At 51.1% G+C, this 20,455-nt stretch overlaps 1 protein-coding gene across 5 annotated transcripts in view; it reads right to left on the minus strand.

The window, feature by feature from the left end:
- PLXNA4 (plexin A4) overlaps positions 1–20,455 on the minus strand; it is a 625,415-nt gene that overhangs the window by 97,611 nt on the left and 507,349 nt on the right. For all 5 annotated transcript variants that reach the window (XM_039519677.1, XM_039519678.1, XM_039519674.1 and 2 more), the window contains 4 exons: positions 17,308–17,498; positions 8,524–8,675; positions 7,541–7,658; positions 1,252–1,388 (listed from right to left, as the gene is read on the minus strand). In XM_039519677.1, coding sequence (XP_039375611.1) covers positions 1,252–1,388; positions 7,541–7,658; positions 8,524–8,675; positions 17,308–17,498 — 598 coding nt within the window. The remainder of the gene's footprint in view (positions 1–1,251; positions 1,389–7,540; positions 7,659–8,523; positions 8,676–17,307; positions 17,499–20,455) is intronic.

Here is a 20,455-nt window from a genome sequence, read left to right on the forward strand (position 1 = left end):
TCCTTGGAGGTGGGAGAAGCATTCAGTCTCAAACCCTGCTCAGTGTTTGGCCTCTCTGGGAACCACTGGTTGCTACTTGCTACATTAGTGTTGATTGTGGGGATGGTAGATTTTGTGTTGTAGATACCACTAAGACCTGGACTTGGACTCCTTTTCACGTGGATTAATGAACACCCAGTAGAGGACACTGACTCTTGGACACCACCGTCCTGGAGTGGAAGTGCACTGCTGATCTAGAGCTGAAAAGTTCTGTGCCCTTGTCTCCAGCTGAGCCATCGGTTGTTTTAATACTTAGAATCAATCAGTTTTTTCCCTGATAAGGCAGGGGTGTGGGATGGAATCTTTTGCACAGTACTCCCACAATGACTAGCAGAGCACAGGTCCCGCGGAGAACGGTAATGAAATTTAACCAGGGACCATCGAAAATGTACATCAAATACTAATCAAAACAGTGAAATGAATCCTGTCTTCCCACCCAGGGACACGCAAAATAAGGATCCTCTAATGGACTGCAGGAGGTGGGTCTCTATCTGCAGAACAGAACTGACACACAACAAGAGATGTGCTTGTGTGCATAGAAGAGAGAAACTATAATAGGCCTGGCTACTATGATTTATATCTGCTTCACACCTATACTAATACGGTCCTCAGGGTGCTTAGGGAAGGTCTAGCCAGTCTTTGGTTTCATGCTCCCTCCCTTTTGAGTTACACCTTTCATGGTGATTTTTAATTTTAATATAAATGGTGCCTGAATGATTTGGTACTTATAGATGCAAGGGGGAGGGGGTGACAGTACTGTCCTGTCCAGCCGACATGGTCACTCCACTTCCCCTAAGAGCGCTACCCATGTGGCTCAGATGTGACCAGTAACACTCCCAGCTATTCCAGTCCGAAGACTCCAAACGTCTCAGCCAGTGAACCTAAACCCTCATCTGCAATCCCCCCTGCTAGTCCAGTTGTCACCTCTCCATGAGCTGGGACCCCCTGTATGGCGATTAGGTGAGGAGAACTAATATCCTATAGGGACAGGGATGAGACCTAATGAGCTCCCTTTCATATGGGGAAGGTGCTGGAGCACTGTAACCACGTTCCACATGCTCAGCCCAGCACCAAGGACGCTGGACAGACAGAGGGAGGCTATTTCATAGCCTGGTGCCCCAACAGTCCCATCAGAAAACAACGCCAGCCACATCCCTCTGTTCGCGGCTCCCTGCCCCCTGCATGGGCCGCAGGGAAGGATTATGTGCACACCTGTAAAAGAGACAGGGCTGCCGGCCAAATGTCACCACAACGTTGCTGCCAGCATTCAGGTTGGTGCCTGTAATGGTCACCTGTGTGCCCCCCGACACTGGACCCCGCTTTGGCTTCAGGTCAGAGAGAGTCAGAGTCTGTGGAGAGAAAGGGTCACATTGAGAGTGCATTGGGGGTATGTTTGCCAGTCGGTACCACTAGGAATGGGGTGTCTTTAGTATTTTGCCTTATTCTATTGGGCTGGTAAGCAACAGACGCCATGAGCCTTGGCGACCATGATCCTATTGGTTTATCTTGTCTTGTCTCTTACCTTTTCCCTCCTGAAACTGGGCCAGATGTCCCAGCTGCTCATAAACGTTCAATGATTTCAAAAGGGAGTTGCAAGCATAGAGTGACCAGAGCCAAGGGCCCCAGGTCTCCCTTGCCCTTCAGAGAAAGCTCAGAAGTAACTTTGCTCTGATACAGCAGCGCCCCAGGAAGCCAAGCCATTCAGATCCTGCACTGGCTAAATAGATCGGAAGCGGCACTGAATGTCTGTTATATCAACCGCATGAAGAAATCCGACAGGGCGTAACAGAGACAAAAACAATAGAGACATTACTCAAAAACCCAGTTGATGTTAATAGCAAATGAGCTCCTTTCTACAGGTTTTCGAAGCCAAGGTATAGAATGTGACAGGATAATAACCCTGCTATGGAATTCTATAGTGGGGCTGAACATTCTGTAGGAAGCTGACCACTCTCTAGTCGATTACATAGGACTGTCCCATAAGGGAAAAAGGAAAGGAAGGGTGGCCTTGTGCACTGGGGCTCTGAAGATCTGGGTTCAACACATGGCTCTGTCACAGACTTGCTGGGTGACCCCTGAGTAAGTCACTGGATCTTTCTGTGCCTCAGTTACTCATGTGTTAAATGAGGGTTATAATACTACCTGTCTTATCTTGTTAGATGGTGAGATCTTTGGGGCAGGAACTGTCTGGGACTGGGTGTATCTACAATGCCCGGCACAACAAAGCATTTATCTGTATGAGCTACCCTAACACTCCTACTAAGGGAAGGTATCATTTCCAAATCATCATTTCATTTAGTTGGTGCTCTTTTTTTATTTATTTTTTTGAGCTGCTCTTCAAAATATGCCCAGATGCTGGACAAATGTATCTGAAAAGATTCCTTAACGGCCAAGAAAAAATGAACTCCCCCCACACCCCTCCAATCAAGATACAATAATCCTACTCCGAAGGCACAGATTACAATGATACCAAAACACAGAGAGGAGGCGTCCATTTTCAGGGAGAAATTTGAAGTTACAGTTTATTCTTTCATTAGCATTTTAATAGAAAAACTTTCCACTCACTCCCAAGTGAAAAGCTACTATCTGCATTTAAATGAAGTTTTTTTTTTCTTTTTAAGAATGATAGCACAAAAGCTTGAAGCTCTCCCAACTCCTCTGAACAAGCAGGTACAATACATTATCATATTCCTGAGCTTTGGAGACCATTGATAAAATTGTATAAAACCACCCAACACACGTACTGGTTCCCTCATTCAGCCCCCCCATCACTGGCTAATCATTTTGAAAACACACTGAAACACAACAGAAACCTTTCTGCTCTGCTTTCATTCCAAATGAAGTTAGCACTTAGAAAAGGGGCTGAACTGACAGCAGCCCAGGAGTGTGAAGTTTCTCTACACAGCAGGGTAAGCTCCCTGCATTGGCACCTTGCTCTCATGGGATCATCCTTCGGTGAGATGCAGGTGCAATCACCATGTCCCACCGATTGATTCCTTAGCCTCTCACTCAAGACTGCCAACCAGGGTGCAAATTAGTGCTGACTGTCAAGGTCCTGGCTTTGATGCAGTTTTCTGTCTAGCTAGCAGGATTTGGACTGAAAATCACCAGCTCATTCCACATAAGCCACTAAACAGCCATTGGATGTTGGCTACTTTCAATCACTAAGAATCCCAGTGAAATTTGCCCCAGTGTCCTAAAGGTGACAGGCTCCATATCCCTGTCCCAATCTCCTGAGGCATCTTTCTTCTCCTCTGTTTAGTTTTATATGAAACCTATCCAAATGACTTCACCAGCCTGCCTTCAATGGTCCTCACCAAAAAGGAATCCCAACCAAGATGCCCTGCTGCAGAGGGTCACTGAGTTTTGGGGGGGTATTATCAGAGGATTTGTGGCTAGGGTATTTACACTAAAAATCAGACTCCAGACTCTTTACCGTTTCCTTGTTGGCAAAATGCAACCGAAAATGCAAGGAGGATTAGTGGAGCTGTAACAGGCTGAATGGATGGAGATGGAGATGTCCAATCCATCTTCCACAAACAGTGCGTGTCCTTCCTTGGTGCTTTCGTCCTCTCTTCCCTTTATTTCCTTCTTGTGAACCCGCTTCCCCACCCTGCCACTGGCACAATCTGCACTTACTGATGATGCCACCCAGGGTGTCCTACTCCAGAGCTTCCCTTCTCTGCCTGCTACCACTATGCCTGACCTGGGGCCATCCTTCTCCCAACCCTTCCTGCTCCCGTGGCAGCTTCCCCTCCTTGATCACTGAGCATCGCTCTGTCCTTGCAGCTGCCGTCCCTGAGTCTAGTATGTCAAATCCCGCTGCAGCCTTGCAAGGCCTGTCGTGATGTGTAGGTAACGTAACCATCTCCCTGGGACTGGGGCTGAGCAGAGCCAGGAATATGACTCGCCGACGAAGGAGCGATGAACATGGGAGAAGGCATCAGAAGGGTGGGCTAGAGAGCAGCTGTTTTCCCTGTCTAGCACAACGGTATGGAGGTATTCAGCAAAGAAAACCCCACTGACGTTAGACTCAGGCACGGATGGAGTAAGTGGCAGCCAAGAAGGCAACAGCCAGCGGAAGAAGCTGTTACCAACGGACAAAGGTAACAAGCTAAAGGGTAATGTCTTGGAAGAGCCCTTCTCTCTGCCTGATGGGAGCTCTCTGTCTAGGCCAGGGGTCAGCAACCTACAGCACACGTGCCAAAGGTGGCACGCGAGCCAATTTTTGATGGCACACTGGGCGGGCTGAGCCGCTCAGCCTGCTGCCTCTCTGGGGTCCCACTGCCGGTCCCACTCAGCAGCCACTGCTGGCCTAGGGGAACCCCAGGCTGAGACCCCGGCTTGCAGGAGCCAGCGGCCGAAACCCCAGAGCTGGGCAGGCTGAGCCGCTTAGCCCATCTCCGCTCTGGGGTTCCCGCTGCTGGCCTCTTGACAGCCAGGGACCCGCCACCAGTCCCACTCAGCGCCCGCTGATGGCCGGGGGGAAGGAACCCCAGGCTGGCAGTGGGCTGAGAACCTGGCTGGCAGGAGCCAGCGGCTGAAACCCCAGAGCAGGGACGGGCGGAGACGCTCAGCCTGCTGCCACTCTGGGGTTCTGGCTGCTGGCCCCTTGCCAGCCGGGGTCCCCACTGCAGCCCCACTCACCTTGCTTCCGGTTGGAACTCCAGCGCAGGGCCCCTGCCAGACAGGGTCCAGGCCTCTGTCCCTGCTCAGCCCTACCAGCCGCCAGCTCCACTAACCTCAGCGGCTGATCTGGGGTTCCAGCCAGTTAACAACTGATCACTCAGAAGCCTGTGTGCAGCTTAAAGTATCCAAATACGTGCCACTAGACATTGGAAAACTCAGCAAGGAAAAGCAAGGGCAAGGATCACACTAAACTAATAAGATCTGCATTTTAATTTAATTTTAAATAAAGCTTCTGAAACATTTTGAAAACCTTGTTTACTTTACATATAACAGTACTTTGGTTATATATTATAGACTTATAGAGAGACCTTCTAAAAACGTTAAAATGTATTACCGGCACGCGAAGCCCTAAATTAGAGTGTATACACAAAGACTCGGCACAGCACTGCTGAAAGGCTGCCGACCCCTGGTCTAGGCACTTCTCTGTCCCCATAACCGTAGCTTCTGAATAGCACTGGGAGAGCTAGAGGTTAGCGAAACATCCCTAGCAGAATGTGAAAACCGCAGCTATTGACATTTCATTACCAATGCCCGTTCTGGTGAAAAATGATGCTCAGATGCATTCAAACCCCTTTGAGGCGAAGCCAGCTCTCTTTGGGAATGAAGACAGCATCTCACTGAAAACACATCGAGATCTGCTGGCTTCACGTATGCACATTCACTGACACAAAAAGGGCCGAGTAAGCCCAGCACACCCTAGCAAGGGGCCTTAGCAGGTCTCTTACACAAGTGGTCCATGATGGAAACGAGGGGAGATGGAGTGAGGGGGAGGAGGAGTTGACTGCACACAGACAGACGATTCCCTTCTCACATCAGTTTTACACCAGTGTCACTCCACTGACTTCAGTGGCATTACTCCTAATTTACATTGATGTAACTGAGAGCAGAGTCAGGCCCAGAGCCTCCTTGTTTGCCTGCCACACCTTATCGCGGACTGATGCCCTGAGCAGAAAGTACAAATCCACTTGCTTGCTGCTACCTCCTTAAAACAGCAGCGTAGCTGCCGTGTCCAGGTGGACATTCGAATACAAAGTTGACTCCAGATAAAACCCAAAGCACAGCCTTTTGTTGTGGGGACAGCGGGAATCCTGCACATCCCCTTCTTCTGAGACTCTTCTTTGCAGAAATAAGGGATGGTAAAAGATGTGTCATGCTTGAACGTACGGGCCCAGGACAATGGATAGAGGCACTATCAGAGCTGAGCCCTGGGCTCTGACCACATCTCTCTCCAGCCCCACACATCAGGCACAGGATGTTCCTCTTGGAACATGTGGCCATCCCCAGGACTGCAGCCAGGGCGGGGTGACTGTCCATGGAGCGGTGGTACTAAGGATCAGTGTGTATCCCATACCAGCGGTGGCTCTCACCTGGGTGGTGGTATTGGTGAGCTCTATTGCCTTCCCCCACCCCCTTCAGCAGCTCCCGTTAGTTTCCCAGCTCCTTTTCCAGGGCTGGCTCCAGGCTGCTGCTGTGATTGAAATGCTCATTAGCACTTATGTTGCAGTGGGGCTCCTCTGGGAGCAGCAGGCATGACCCACCCCAGCATCTACCATGCAGTTAACGATGGCATCTGCAGGCATAAGTGACCCTGAGAGCCAGGGTGGTGACACACTCCCTGATGGGGTTTGCAGGGTGCCCACTGGATAGGCCGAGAGTTTGCTCCCAGCTGTCACCCAAGCTGCTCCCTTCAGCTGCTCACTCTCTCACGGCACTGTTAGCATGGCGAAGAGCCTTTCAGTCTTCGCACTGCTTTCTTGCCATCAAATTCTGGTGCTGTCTGGCTATTCCTTAGCCTTTGTGGTCCCAGGCTTGGGACACAGGATGGCTTCTCAGGCCCAGAAGAACCAAGTGTGCTCCCCCCGCTTGGCCCAGGAGATCTGGGCCAGCTCTTCCCCCATCGCCCCTCAGGCCCAGCAGAACCAAGTGTGTGTGTCCCCTTGGCTCAGGAGATTTGGGCCAGTTCTTCCCCTGTCACCCCTCAGGCCCAGCAGAGCTAGACCACGTCCCTACACACTGCCCCTCAGGCCCGGGAGAGATGGGCTAGCTCTTCCTCTCCCCCAACACCCCTCAGGCCCAGGGCTAAGCACTAGTTCTCCTCAGGATTTGGTGGTAGGTGGGAGGAAGGTCTCACTGCATCAAAATAGTCTGAATACCAAGGTTCTTGTGTTTTAAGCCAGGCCCATCCATCTAGTTTCTCCCCATCCCCATCATCTCCAAGTGCTTGCTATGGTGCCTGGAACAGGAACAAGAGGGCAGCCATGATGAGATGGAGAATATTTGGGATGGGCTAGAAAAGCTCCTGAGGATGACAGTTGCCTGGATCACACACTGAGTTCCCTGCAGACAACAATCCTAGCCCATTCCCTATTGGTTCCCCAGTATAGTCTCCATGGCTGCAGGGATGGGGTTTCCTCAGTTTCCTTTGGGAGACTGTTCTATAGTCCAGTGTATCCCACCATTCAGATTTCTGGTTAATCAGCCCAAACTGTCCTCCAGATCACAGCACTGCTTTCCCCAATGCACCCGGAAGGCACCAGCACCACTTGCTACAGCTGTTGCATCCTATAGGAACACCAGCCAATGGCATGTAGATTTCTAGCGGGAAGGAATGGTCATGCATGCTGAATATGGGCCCTGCTGCTGGGGTGGAGGGGAAGGGGAAAGAAGGAGCATAGAAGAAGGTGAGAGAAAATGACGGACAGACTCCATTCCTATTCAAGCTCAATGGAAAGACGTTAACTGATCTAAATGGCAGTTGGATGGGAGCTTAGTTCCTTCTGATCCCAGGGCGATGCTCTGTTATGGGGCTTACCATAAAGTAGTACAGCTGGGAGGACCTGGCCATGAACTCGGGCTTACACTCGGCCACGCAGATCTCCACGAATCCGGCGTGCTGGCTGGGTTTGGCCTCTCCCATCTCGCACACTATCCTGCATGGAAAGCATAGAGGGGAGGGCAAGGGGTTCGGGTCAGTTCACGCTGGTACAACTGACCTGTCTCTGCAGAGCCCGCAGCCCTGGGGACAGACCCTGCTCACTCCTTGCCAGCGCTGGACCCAAAGGAATCCCTGGGGAAAGCTGTTCTCTGATCAGGTACGTCTCTGGACCATTTGGCCAGCTCCTCAGCTTGTGTAAATCAGCAAAACTCCACTGAAAGCCATAGAACTAGGATAATTTACACCCGCTGAGGATCTGGCCAGTTAGTCTCTCCCCTCTCCTCTTACCAATCCATCTGCTAGTCCAGCACAGCAGTAGGACTCACCTTTGGGTTGGGCTGTGGGTTCCAATCCCACATCAGCTCTTGGGCTCCCACTCATTGCTGGCCACTGCAGTGCAAACTCAGTTCTCAGTGCTTCTGTCCTGAAGATGGGACCTAAACCAGCTCTCTTCTGCCCATCGCTGGTGGCTGTCAACCAAGGTGGGGCAGAGATCCCAGGAGTAGGGGACAATCCACATGCCCTTACTCAACAAAACCGGGGGGAGGGGGGCGCGTGGGAGCTCCTGCTGGGAGCATGAACAGGGAAGACCACAACAGACTCACTGCCACGCCAGAGTCTGATGCAGTGCTTTGGGAGTGACTTTGTGGTAGCTGGAGTAGGAGAGGAGCTACGCATTACCCAACCCTCCTCTTCCTGGGCTGTTTGTGCGTGGTTTGTCTGCACAAAGAATACATTCAAATACTGGCTTCTCCTGGCTTCCTGGGGGCTCTGACTCCTCCCACGGAGCTAAGGGGGAGGGGGCAGCAGAGGCTATTACTGAGCATTTTGTTTCACAATCCAGTACAAGTCCAACTTACTGCTCTGCCGGGATGTATCCTTCCACCAGTGGTTTGCACTCCACTCCAGCCACTTTGACATGAGATGCAATGTCCCGGAACTCCAGGCCCAGATTCTCCCCCCGGATCGTCACTTTGGTTCCTCCTTCCCGAGGGCCTGTCACCGGGATGATCTGAAGAAAAGAGGCAAGAGCAAACAGATAAACACACTGGCATATCAAAGGCCACCAAGGCAGAAGTGGTATCAGCATCTCATAGACTATCGCAGGCTCACGTCACCGTGAATGGCTCCCTCCCAAATACATCTAGAATCATAGAATCATAGAATATTAGGGTTGGAAGGGACCTCAGGAGGTCATCTAGTCCAACCCCCTGCTCAAAGCAGGACCAATCCCCAAACAGAATCTTACCCCAGTTCCTTAAATGGCCTCCTCAAGGATTGCATTGTTGTGTCTCGCTTCTGGTCCCAAACACATGGTTTCCAAAATTCCACCCCATGGGATACATCCCGTTGCCTCTCCTACATGAGCAACGCTGCACCAGGCCAGCTCTGCATGCGGCCTACCAAGGGATACCTGGGAACAAGTCTATCTACTTGTGCGGGGGTGGGACTTTTGCACTGAGGTTAAGCTCCAGGTTTTGTAAATGTCTATCAGCCTTAAAACTTCATCAGTGGAAAGCTGTGGGGGAAGAGAGGGAGCAGGGGGATGAGAGGAATCCAAGACAGAAAGGTCCAACCAATCTCTCCTACATACTCAGGGCCTCATCCAAGGCCCATTGAAGTCAGGACATGGACTCCCATTCAAGGAGCTTTGGATCAGCCTAAATGGGACCTAAATGATTTGCCATATGAGATGATGAAGGAAAGGTGCTTCTCATGATGGTTCCAAAGGCCTTTGCTGCCCATTCAGATGATGCCCTGGGCGCCATCTGCCAGCACTGGCATGGATCACGCCACAGTGAAATGATGGGGCGTGGGAATTCCCTGTTAGATGTTCTCACCTGTTTGCTATTAGCACTGCCAGCTGGGAAGCCATGCTGGCAGTTAGATTCTTGCCTTGCAGTTTCCCCGGCAAAGATATCCTAGATGCTGGCAAGAGCTGGGAGAACCTGGCGGCTCTCTGCTGCCTTCCAGTGCTGAGTTTGAAACACCTCCCACAAACTGCACTGTCAAGGCCCCACCTGCCATTACGGTGGGCACCAGAGTGATGATGGACCCCATGGGAGAGGATCAAGGACTGCAAAGGGGTATGGTATTGGGATTTGCAACCCACCTCCTACAGCTATAGGACTGCTCCGCTGACTCTCCAGTATCTGTGCCACCAACCCAGTTTGTACCAGCATGCAAAGGACAGAGACTGTATATAAGAGGGGAGATGGTGAGTTATATTCCCTAGGCCACGTATGCATAGATAGCTGGCAACAGTGGGTGTGTAGCTGAATTATAGCCCCAAAGGGTGCCAATCAGTAACAACTCAGGACCAGCTGCTATAGCTGCTAGCTAAATGCATACAGGCAGCATACGGAATAGAACTGACACTCTTCTGCTGCAAAAGCAGACATCTCTACTCCGTGCAGTCCTTAGGCTTCAGAGCAGAAGTGGGTGAGACACTGGCAGACCCCGGAGCAGATCTGACTGTACTCTATCCAGCAGGGGGCAGCTGTTCTTGATCAGTTTAAGTTTGAGAAAGCTCGATTTTGCAGAAGCTCCTGTAACAGGCCCAGCCTGGAGACGGCACAGTGAGCCTTGGTGTAAGGGGAACCTACTGCAGCCTGCTCTTTGCAATGAAACCGCGTTTTTCCAGTGGTGATGAAGTGCCCCGCCATATCATCCCCACCAAACCTGGCAGCTCCAAATCACCAAAGTGAGAATGATCATTTGTTCTGTCCATTGGTGTTTCTTTGAGAGCTTCACACTGGAGCCAGTTTGAGCTAATCTCCTAAATCCAAAAAAAAACCCCTTCTCCACAGCTGACCGCAATTTCTACACCAGGCCAAGCAAAAAAAGCCCACATTCCAATGCCCCTGAAGTTGGAACCTGAGATTCAAACCCAGCTCTGTGTGTCACTCCCACCTCTGACACCTAGTAAGATGCTTAATTCCTGTGGGACGGTGCCTTGAACACAATGTTCTCAGAAACAGCTGAGGAGATTTTCCTCAGCCTTGCCAAAGATTTCACCTTTGGGTGGAGATGCTGTGGTGCTAGGAGCTACGGAAAAGCAATTAGAGAGAGAGAGAGATGAGAATTTTTCAGAAAGCAAGGAGTATGTTTAAAGAGTAGAGCTAGCAGAAAACAGAATTTTCTGTCCAGCAGGAAACTCCAACATTTTGAAATTTGTTTTCTCCTGTATTGTGACAAAAAGTCAAAATCTTGAAACGTTTCCCAGAGTGGAAACCTTCCATTACTGTTGTTCTTCACGATATGTCGCGCGTGTCCATTCCACGCTAGGTGCCTACGCACCCCAAGCACAGTTGCTGGAATTTTTTTCCCCTTAGCGGCACCCGTTGAGGCAGCTTGAGCGCCCTCTGCTGCCGCAGGCCGTTAGTGCCAGTATAAAGTGTCCAACAGCCCCTTCAGTTCCTTCTTTCCGGAAAACTCTGACATAGGGGGGCAGGAGGGTGGGTTGTGGAATGGATATCAGCAGCACATCTTGAAGAACAACAGTTACGGAAGGTTAGTAACCGTTTTTTCTTCTTCGCGTGATTGCACATGTGCATAACACTCTAGGTGACGCCCAAGCAGTTGACTAGGCAGAAGGATCGGAGTTAATGAACACACAGACTGCAGCAGAGCTCAACAGTACAGCTCAACCAAACTTGGCAGCATCTCTGGAATGCTGAGGGATGGCGTAATGGGAGGAGAACATGTGCACTGATGACAAGGTTGCTGCTTTACAAATATCCTGAATCGTTCAGTACCAGGGTTGGTACCAGAGTCTGGACTGGCTGCTGCCTAATGGGACAGTGGTGCCCATCTTTGCAAGGCCACCGAATAGGAGTACCTGGAATACACCCTGGAAACTGGTGGAAACCTCCATGCGTTCCAAAATGACCACTGGACTAGGGTAGGTCCCCAGTGACCTCCTGACCAACTACTCAATGTTATTCCTATGCCTGGGTCCATGGAAGGGTGGAAATGCCTGGAGGAGTAATGAGAGCAGCTCTTAGGATGGAAGGACTAGGACCTGATCTCCCACTCGGAAGAGGACGAGTCTCTGTCCAGTGCCACGGGAGTGCCATTCCCACCAGTGCCAGAGATCGATGTCATAGTGGAGAGGTCTACTGTGTGGCAAGCATAGCTGGTTTCCCTTTTGACAGTACCAAAGGGTGTGGTACTGAATGTTGAAAGGACCCAGAAGGTTCACTCCTCTGCACCGGTACTGATAACACCGACTCCTGTACTGTCGGTGATATAGGTACTGACAGCAAGAGAAGGTCCCTGGCAGTGGGAAACGCCTTGGTGTGGTGGGTACCGAGTTAGCATTGGTGCTACACACTGCTGCAAATATAGAAGGCTCTTCTGGGACCAAACTTAATGGTGTCAACTTCCGTGTTATCAAGGCAGAGGAGCGCTTTGGCTTAGATCACACTCTACTCTGATCCCCATGCCTGGCTGTCTTCAGTGCCGGGGATTGCCCCCTTTTGGCCGGCCCTTTCTTATACCTTTTTCTGGGCATTGGGAATAGTGATCGGTCCAGTAGGAGGAACACTCCTTCCCGAAGTCAAGGCACTCGGTGCTGAGTCTGACTGGCCTGGCTCAGATTGGGGTCTCAGTCGCACTTCCAGGGCTCATCCCTCACATCACTCCTGTGCTCATTAAAACTAGAGATGGGGAAGAAACAAAAGCTCAGATCCCAACATGCGAGCAGCTCGGGGAGCTTGGATCTGGGTGCAACCTTTGCTACGTTGGGCCCCTCTGGGATCAAACAGTAGGATTTTCAAAAGCACTCCACATTGATCTAACTCTGCTCCCAATGATGTCAGTGGGAGTTTTACCAGCTGACTTCAGTGAAAGCAAGTTGAGGCCTACACAGTGCTTTAGAAAAGCCCATTCACACTTGTGCAACTTTGGCCACTGCCATGAGTAATTAAACATGGGGGAGGCCTCATTTCTTAGAAGACCGGATTAAGGAGGCTACTAGATCAGCAAGCTGAAAATGGAGTGTTTGTGCTAAACGTAAGCTAAAAGACAGAATGCCTGAGCAAGCGAAGAGAAGAGGGGAGACACCCTGGGAACCAATTACTAAGAGCAAGCTAACAACGGGCAAGAGAATCAGGGGTGTAACCATGAAGTAAAGAGTAAAGTCGAACATGGACAGAGCACGCTGTGTATGGGTTAGTTCCTGCAAAGTAACCAAGCCAATCCCAAAACGCGGGATGCAATGTAGAGTGAATGTAATGTGATGTGTAAAGGTATATAAAGGAAGGGGGCTGCTGTGTAACTTTGGATGTGTGGCATGCCCTGTACCCAGCCCCTACGCTTGAGCCTGATCGACTCAAGTGTAGTTTGACTGTATGGCAATAAAGGAACCTCAGTGACGAGTTCCGAGTCAAGCTGAGCTCTTGGGAACTGAGTGGATAAGGTCTCCGAGACGACTGAGTGGAGAAGATCTGAGAAGCCACCCCAGGATACTCCTCAGAGGTCTCAGAGGCTACCCCAACAAAAGGCCTGATCCAAAACCCATTGAAATTGAAAAATTCCCCATGACTTCAATGGGCTTTGGATCAGGCTGCCCAGGTATTCCCTCAGCTCCTGTGGGGCAGCGTTCTAACCTGCAGACCACACACTCATGCACAGAGGAGAGCGTGTTATTGCTTGAGTCTAGATTCAGAGAAAAGAGAGAAGAACTGGCCGCACGTTTCCATCCTGGTTCAAACAAATGGGACAAGGATTGTCAGTTTCAGTCTGGGGAGCAGAGGGAGGGTGACTGAAAACTGCCAAGAGGCCTAGGCACCGCCATAAATACATTCAGCCAGGAGACCCCGTGTCACAATTTACACCTGCTGCTAACGACAGCCTAATGCTACAGCTCTCACTTGTCATTCTTAAAGAGAAATTTTATAGTCCTCTAATTTCATTGACTGGCAATATAAATGCAGGAGCCAGTAAATAACCGGGGAGCTTTTGTGTTGTTGTGTGTGTGCGTTTTTAATTTTCATCCGCTCTACTCCTCATGGATATTTTCTTGGCTCCCAGCCAGAACGAGAATGCTCTCACCAACTGCTCCAGACATACCATTAGCTGCAATATATATCCAGCCACTTGAGATTACTTCCATGCTAATGGCTCAGAAAAAGACTTTCCAAGAGCTACTTATGAGCATGCCAGACAATCAGAAGATTTCATGAGCGAATAGAGCGATGATCTGGAGGAGCCGTGGGGCCGTTGTGGCTGGAGGAAATGCCATCAGAGACAGCAATGCACCTCCATGCTGCATCTGAAGGATGGAGCATGGATGCTTTACCGCCTGTTGCACAAACACAACAGGCGCAGGGAGGAAGCCTGGCGCAAAAACAGAGGGTGGATTCTCAGAATTGTCAACTGCAAGATATGGGCTTGATGGATGGACTGTGGGTGGAGTTCTCTGGTTTCTGTTATGCAATAAGTCAGAGTAGAGGATCGTAATGGTCCCGTACAGCCTTAAAATCTCTGGGTCTATGAGAAAGTTCTGAACCCTTGGCAGGATTTGGAAAAAATAACTTTGGAAATAGTTTTCAACTTTCCCCCCCACTTTAAATTTCAAGTGTCCCGGGTGAAAGTTTTCAGAAGTAGCCACTAATTCTGGGTGCCCAGCTTGAGATGCATTGGCCTGGTGTTGGGAGCTGGCTGAAGACAATAGGAGCTGAGAGTGCCAGGATCTCTGAAAAATCAGGTACCCAGAAATGCAAACACCCAGAATCACAGGGGTGCTTTGGAGAAGACTGGCAGTTTGTTTGGGATGGACGAGGATGTGCTGAACACAGAGAGAAGCTCCGCTCACAGAAGTTAGGACCCCAGTGGAACTACGTATAAAGGATCAGGATTCCCACCAGGCTTTGTTCTCAGGAGACTTCCAGCCCCAGACCACACATTCAGACAGACTTTGCTACAGAGTCTGTACCTCTGGATTCTAAACAGAGCTGGCAGAGCCCTTGGAGATTTGCTTATCACCAGCGGAGATCCCTGGACCCTGAGAAAGAAACCCGCTGGCAAACTCTACCATTTTTTATTTGCAAATGACGCATTAGCCATGGCGAGGACTGGCTCACCTCAGTCCTGTTTCATCCCAACAGGCCAGATTGCCTACTTTGTCCCACTTTGACCCAGACATAGGACCTTTGTCCTCCCTCGACCTTGCAGAAACTGCTGCCCGCACACCATCCCCGCACCCCGAACCCCAAGAACAATGCTCATGTAAGTGTCCTTTGGAAAATGGAGACAGTGACTAATCTGGGGGAGGGGCAGGGTCTTCTCCTCGATGGACTGGTCTCCACAGATCTCCCAATAGCTGCAGATTTAGGGGGTCAGTTACCTAGGGAAAGAGAGCCAAGCCCTTCCGCAGTGGACAGTTTGGTAGACATCTGGGAACTCCCCCTTCTTGTGTTTTGTGCCACCTAGAAGATGATATGGGCCTGTATATTCAAGGATCAGTTCACCTTCCACCGCCACCCAGCCACATCTGGGATGGAAGGCACAGCAGCACCACACCAGGGTTCATTCTTAACACTGTATTGCTGCAAACAGCTGGGCAGGCACTGAGCACCAAACATACCACTGGGTCACAGGTGCTTTTATTTTTCCTGGTGGGTGCTCCACCCTCTCTCTGCCTGAGGCCCCGCCCCTTCTCTGCTCTTTTCCCTGAGGCCCCGCCCCTGTTCTGCCCCTTCTGCCAATGCCCTGCCCTTGCTCTGCCCCTCCCACCCCTGTTCTGTCCCCTTCCCTGAGGCCCCCTGCCTGTCCGTCACTCTCCGCCAGCCACCAAACAGCTGATCCACCAAACAGCTGCCCCAGGGAACAGCTGTGATGGGTGGGTGCTGAGCACCCTTTTTTTTTTTCCCATGGGTGCTTGAGCCCATGTGGGGATTCTCAGTGGGGGCAGTCGTGTTATTTCATCAGGTCCCGACTCCTAAAGTTGCTGTTTCTAATCTGTCTCTCTCCCACTCAGGCCTCTCCATCTCTCTAGTCATAACCCTCCCTATGCACTTCTGGACGAGTTACTCCAGAACTTACATCCCTAGCACCAGCAGGAAGGAGAGGAATCTCTTTGTCTACCTAGGGAATTATATGGTCCCCATCATTAGTGCTGAGATCTGTCTCAACTACCTGGTGACTATAATGGCACTCATCACCACCGTATCTGAGCACCTCCCAAGGGATAACAACCAAAACCACACGAGACCTGAGACCTCGTTTTCCTCTCTAGTTGTCTTCTCTCTCCTCCCATCTCTCCTACTGCCCCTCTCCCTTTCTTTCTCCCTTCACCTCTTTCTCCTTGAACAATGCAGATGACAGGAACCTCACAGGAAAGCATCCCATTGTGGGTTCCCCGTTTCACTGAGGAGGCATTCCTCCTGAGAGCAGCCTTGTTCTCCCTTTGCCAGTGACTGACACACCTCCGAGTTCTCTTGTTTTGGCCAGACCTGTGTACTCTGAGAGAGTTTTTTTGCCCCATCTGCTTCCTCTGAAACATCAGGGATGGCGGCAGCTGGAGATGGGACATTGGGTAGGGTGGGGTGGGCCAGGGCTCCGAGGTGGCTTGCTTGGCTGGGCTGGTTCTTGATTACATGCTCAGGATCACCACATGTGGGTCTGGGAGGGAATTTTCCCCCAGAGCAGATTGGCAGTGAGCTTGGGGATATTTCCCCTTCCCCTGCAGCATGACAGTGTGGGTCACTTCCCAGGACTATCTGGGTATATCTCACTTAAACATTTCCCTGCCATTGGGGGTCCTTCCTGTGCTCTGCCTATGGCAGAGAACAGTCTAGTCGCCTGTGGGCCGTGACACTTCAGTCTCATTTCGGTTGTTGGGTTTTGTGTGCGGGTGCTGGGTGGTGGCGGTGGCCTGTGGCATACAGGAGGTCAGGCTGGATATGCTGGTGGTCATAGAAGCATAGAATCGTGGGGCTGAGAGGGACCTCGAGAGGTTCCCCTGCACTCACAGCAGGACTAAGTATTATCTAGGTTGTCTAACCTGCTCTTAAAAGTCTCCAGCAATGGAGTTTCCATCTATCTGGCCTTAAACTACACAATTCTGTAATTATCCCACTCACGTGAAGGCTTGAATGCTGGAAGGCCCGTGTTCTCCAGGGCCATGGTGCCTCTGAGGGGGCTTCCCACTCATAAACAATCAGGTGGTGTAAATGGATGTCAATGGAGTCCTGCCAGTTTACACCAGGTGGGCCTCAGATCTCAGCATAATCTAGGCAGTGGTTCTGTCTGTGCTGCTGGTGTCAAGAAGCATTATTGGCAGCCTGCACTCTCACTTCACTTCACACCCACAAAGTGCTCCGGAGACTGGAGTTGGCAGGATGCCTGGGATCAGGGCTGGGATTCAGCAGCCAGCTCCAGGTGGGGGGGGGGAGGGGACTGTGTCATCCCAGCTGGGCTGCTGTCATGGAAGGCACCGGGGGCTCCTCCATGAGACATGTTGAGTCTGACCTCCCATCGCGAGAGGCAGCGGGTGCTCTGCTTGAACTGACAGAGCTTAGCCCTGGCGCAGTTCCAATGCTGAGCCAAAGACAAAGCAGAGAAATCCACCAGCTCAAGAGAGATGGGCTCTTTAAGCTGGTGACCTGACACTAACGAGAGTGCGGAGAACAACTTACGTCAGTGATCCGGGGATTGGTGCATTTGCCTTTGGTCCCGGACAGTTCCAGCCACAGGTTCTCTGGGATGGGGCAGTGGTGCTTCAGCGTGCACTGGTTCTGTCCCTCGCACCAGCCACACTCGAAGTCTGGGTCGGCTTTCAGGCACAGGCCGCAGCTGTCCCGCATGGCCCCACACTTGTACAGGTGCACTGTGGGGACAGCGAAGGAGAGAGATCCTGAGGAGTGTACACACCATGGAGGGAGGGGAAGTCTGGAGGGAGGGCTGAGAGGGGTAAGTAGGAGCAATGGATCAGAAATGAACATAGGGAAACATAGGCCAAATAGAAGTTATTATATATTCTATAGCCGATAACATATTAGATGGAAGGAGAGTCTCCGAAGGGGCATAAAGAACGGAAGCCCAGTTGCTACAGTCCTAGGTTGGGCAAAGATCAGGAATCTCACAACATTTTAGTTGCATCAGAGCCAGGAGGAAGAATGTGCTAGTGGTCAAGGCACTGGCTGGGGAATCAGGAGATAAGGGTTCATTTCCCACCTCTGCCATAGACTCCCTGTGGACCTTTGGCAAGTCACTTAGTCTGTCTCAGCCTCGATTCTCCATCTGTAAAATGGGGATGATAATAATCCAGCTTCTATCCCACTTTTTATCTGTCTTGTCTATTTGGATTGTGCCTCTTTGTGAGCAGGGGCCGTCTCTATGTGCATTCACAGTGCCTCAGGCAATGGGGATCTTTGTTGGGGCCTCCCGGTGCTATCATAGTACAAATAAATAATAAAGAATGATCATTAATAACAACAGATGCAGAATTTCTGGGCATTGGTTTGAATCCAGAATTGAAAATGAGCATTTCCCCTTCTTCCGCCACCTCAGGAAATGTGGGAGTTGAGGGACTAACTTTGGTCCTTCTCTAATACAAATGCCAAGGATTAAAACTCATCTTTGATTTTTGGTATAATAATATGCTATTATGAAGATGTGAAAGCATTTTCCATATTGCAACTAATGAGCCTTGATAACTAAAGCTACACAAAGAACTGATTTTTTGTTTCCCTGGCAATTCAGGGGGAAAAAAATTAAAAAATGGTTTCGGGTCAATCCCAAAAGGCATCTCCAACTTGATCTGCAAGAATCCCTCACTAACCCCAGACCTGGGTCCATTCTCAGCAGAGATTGCCCGTGGAATGGAATAGTAGGGTGGTTTGGTGATGGGCCTCAGATCTTAGCATAACCTATGCAGTGGCTCTGTCTGTGCCCATCTGGGATTTGGCTGGGCCAATCAAACCCCATCGGTGACTTTGGCCAAAATCTGGACTCCCATCTCCAGAGAGGAAAGGCCAGTGTTTAACAACCACATTGCATTACCGAGTGCACTGGCCTAATGGAGTTTGTAGTGGGTCCCTCTGGGGTGACATCTGCTCTCGTTCTCGGAGTCACAGTCAGTCTGTCGGTCTGTTAGCATATGGGCTCACTGGGTGAAGTCTATGTTAAATGTACTGTGTCGAGTCTCATAGAAATCAGATAATCCAGTGATGCTGAGCAGAGAGCATCCTCGCAGGGTGGTATTATTTGTACAGCACCTAGCACATGCTGAGCACGGCATAGGCCGGTCCTTGCCATTCAGAGCTTGTAGTCTCCATATGGAACAGGTCTGTGGCAAGCCCTTCTGCTCTCTGCAGACTGCAGCAGGGACTCAGGCTCACAGCATGCTGTGGCAAGGGAAGTGCTTTTAGAACAGCTGATTAGAAGGGCTGGGTTTTTCCCACTGTGAAAATTATACTGTTAACTTGGCCATTCATGTGCCACTGACGGAAAACCCCTTTGATTCCCTCCACACAGTCAATAGCCATTCACGCCCATTACACTCCATGCCACTGACTTTCAAAAGACAGCAATTCAAGAGAAGGGACAGAGTGGCTTAGGGCGATAAGTAACAGGCTGCGGGGCCTTTTGCCTCTCGACTGAGGATTCAAACCCAGTCTAGGTTGGTGGTGACCAACAATGGTGACTATGTGATAGCTGCTATAGGGCCACTAGGCTAGAGGTCACAGTCCAGGGGATAGTGGCCAGCTATGGACATCACCGATGGCCTTCCCTCCTGGCAGCCTCATCAGAGAGGCCCTGGATGGAGTGGATAACGGACAACTGACTCCCGCAGAGCAAGCCAGGCAGCCCTGCGGCTGCATGGGAAGAGCCTGCTCTGCCTGCTTGGAGCCTGGTCAGAGCAGCGCTGATGTGCTGGGCCACCAAGCTGCCAGCGGAGAGTAGGGCCCTGGCACATTGGCCGAACAAGCCGATCAACAGCTTAGAAGAACGTGTCACCTGTCACTAACTGAATATCAGCCCCCGCGTCCCTGACAATGTGCAGGCAGGAAAACAGCTGCCCAGGGGATCCAGCGGAGGGGCAGAGATCACGGAGGAGGGTGCAGGGAGAAGAAGAGGGAACAGGGGGGCATCCTATGTGGGAGAAGACGTGTTGCCCTCCTGTCGTGCTCCAGTCCCCACTCCCACAGTGCAGCAGGGCAGGTTCTGGAGAGAACCACATCCCCAAACCCCCCAGCCAGAGGGAGGGCCTCTAGATGCCGTAGGGACAGTAAAGTGGGAAGATGCAGAGCTGAGGAGGAGGAAGGAAGTAGGAGAGAGGAGAAGCGAGTGAGGGGAGAAGCAGGGGGACAGGAAAGGGGAAGGGAGGGGGAAAGGAAAACCTTCAAGGGAAGCGATGGAAGGCGAGAGAGGATCTGAGAAGAGAGGGAGCCCAGGGCCACTGGGTAACTGAGGGCAAGGGGCAGGAGGGAAGGAGAGGCTGGCGAAGAAGTGGAAGATCCAGCTGCAGTGAAACTCTGGACTAATATGCTTGTCTCTGGGATGTGGCTGAATGGGCGATAGCTCCCCAGTGAGAGTCAGATCAGCCCCTGGCCATCTGCTGCAATTAACTGGAGCCAGGTTCTCTGGCCAGGAGTGGGCCTCAGTCCTTTTCCATTATCACTTCACTTCATTCAACCTTTCCTCGCCGGCACGCTGCCCCCTCCCTCCCTGTTCATTACCACATCGCATCTGAACCGAGACCAGAGACAAGCTGTGGGTGCATTAACTTGAAGAGCCTTATTGAAAGGGAGGTGAAGGGGAGAGAAGGAGGGGGCGCAGGGA

The sequence above is a fragment of the Mauremys reevesii genome, linkage group 1 (genome assembly GCF_016161935.1).
Source record: "Mauremys reevesii isolate NIE-2019 linkage group 1, ASM1616193v1, whole genome shotgun sequence".
NCBI lineage: Eukaryota > Metazoa > Chordata > Testudines > Geoemydidae > Mauremys > Mauremys reevesii.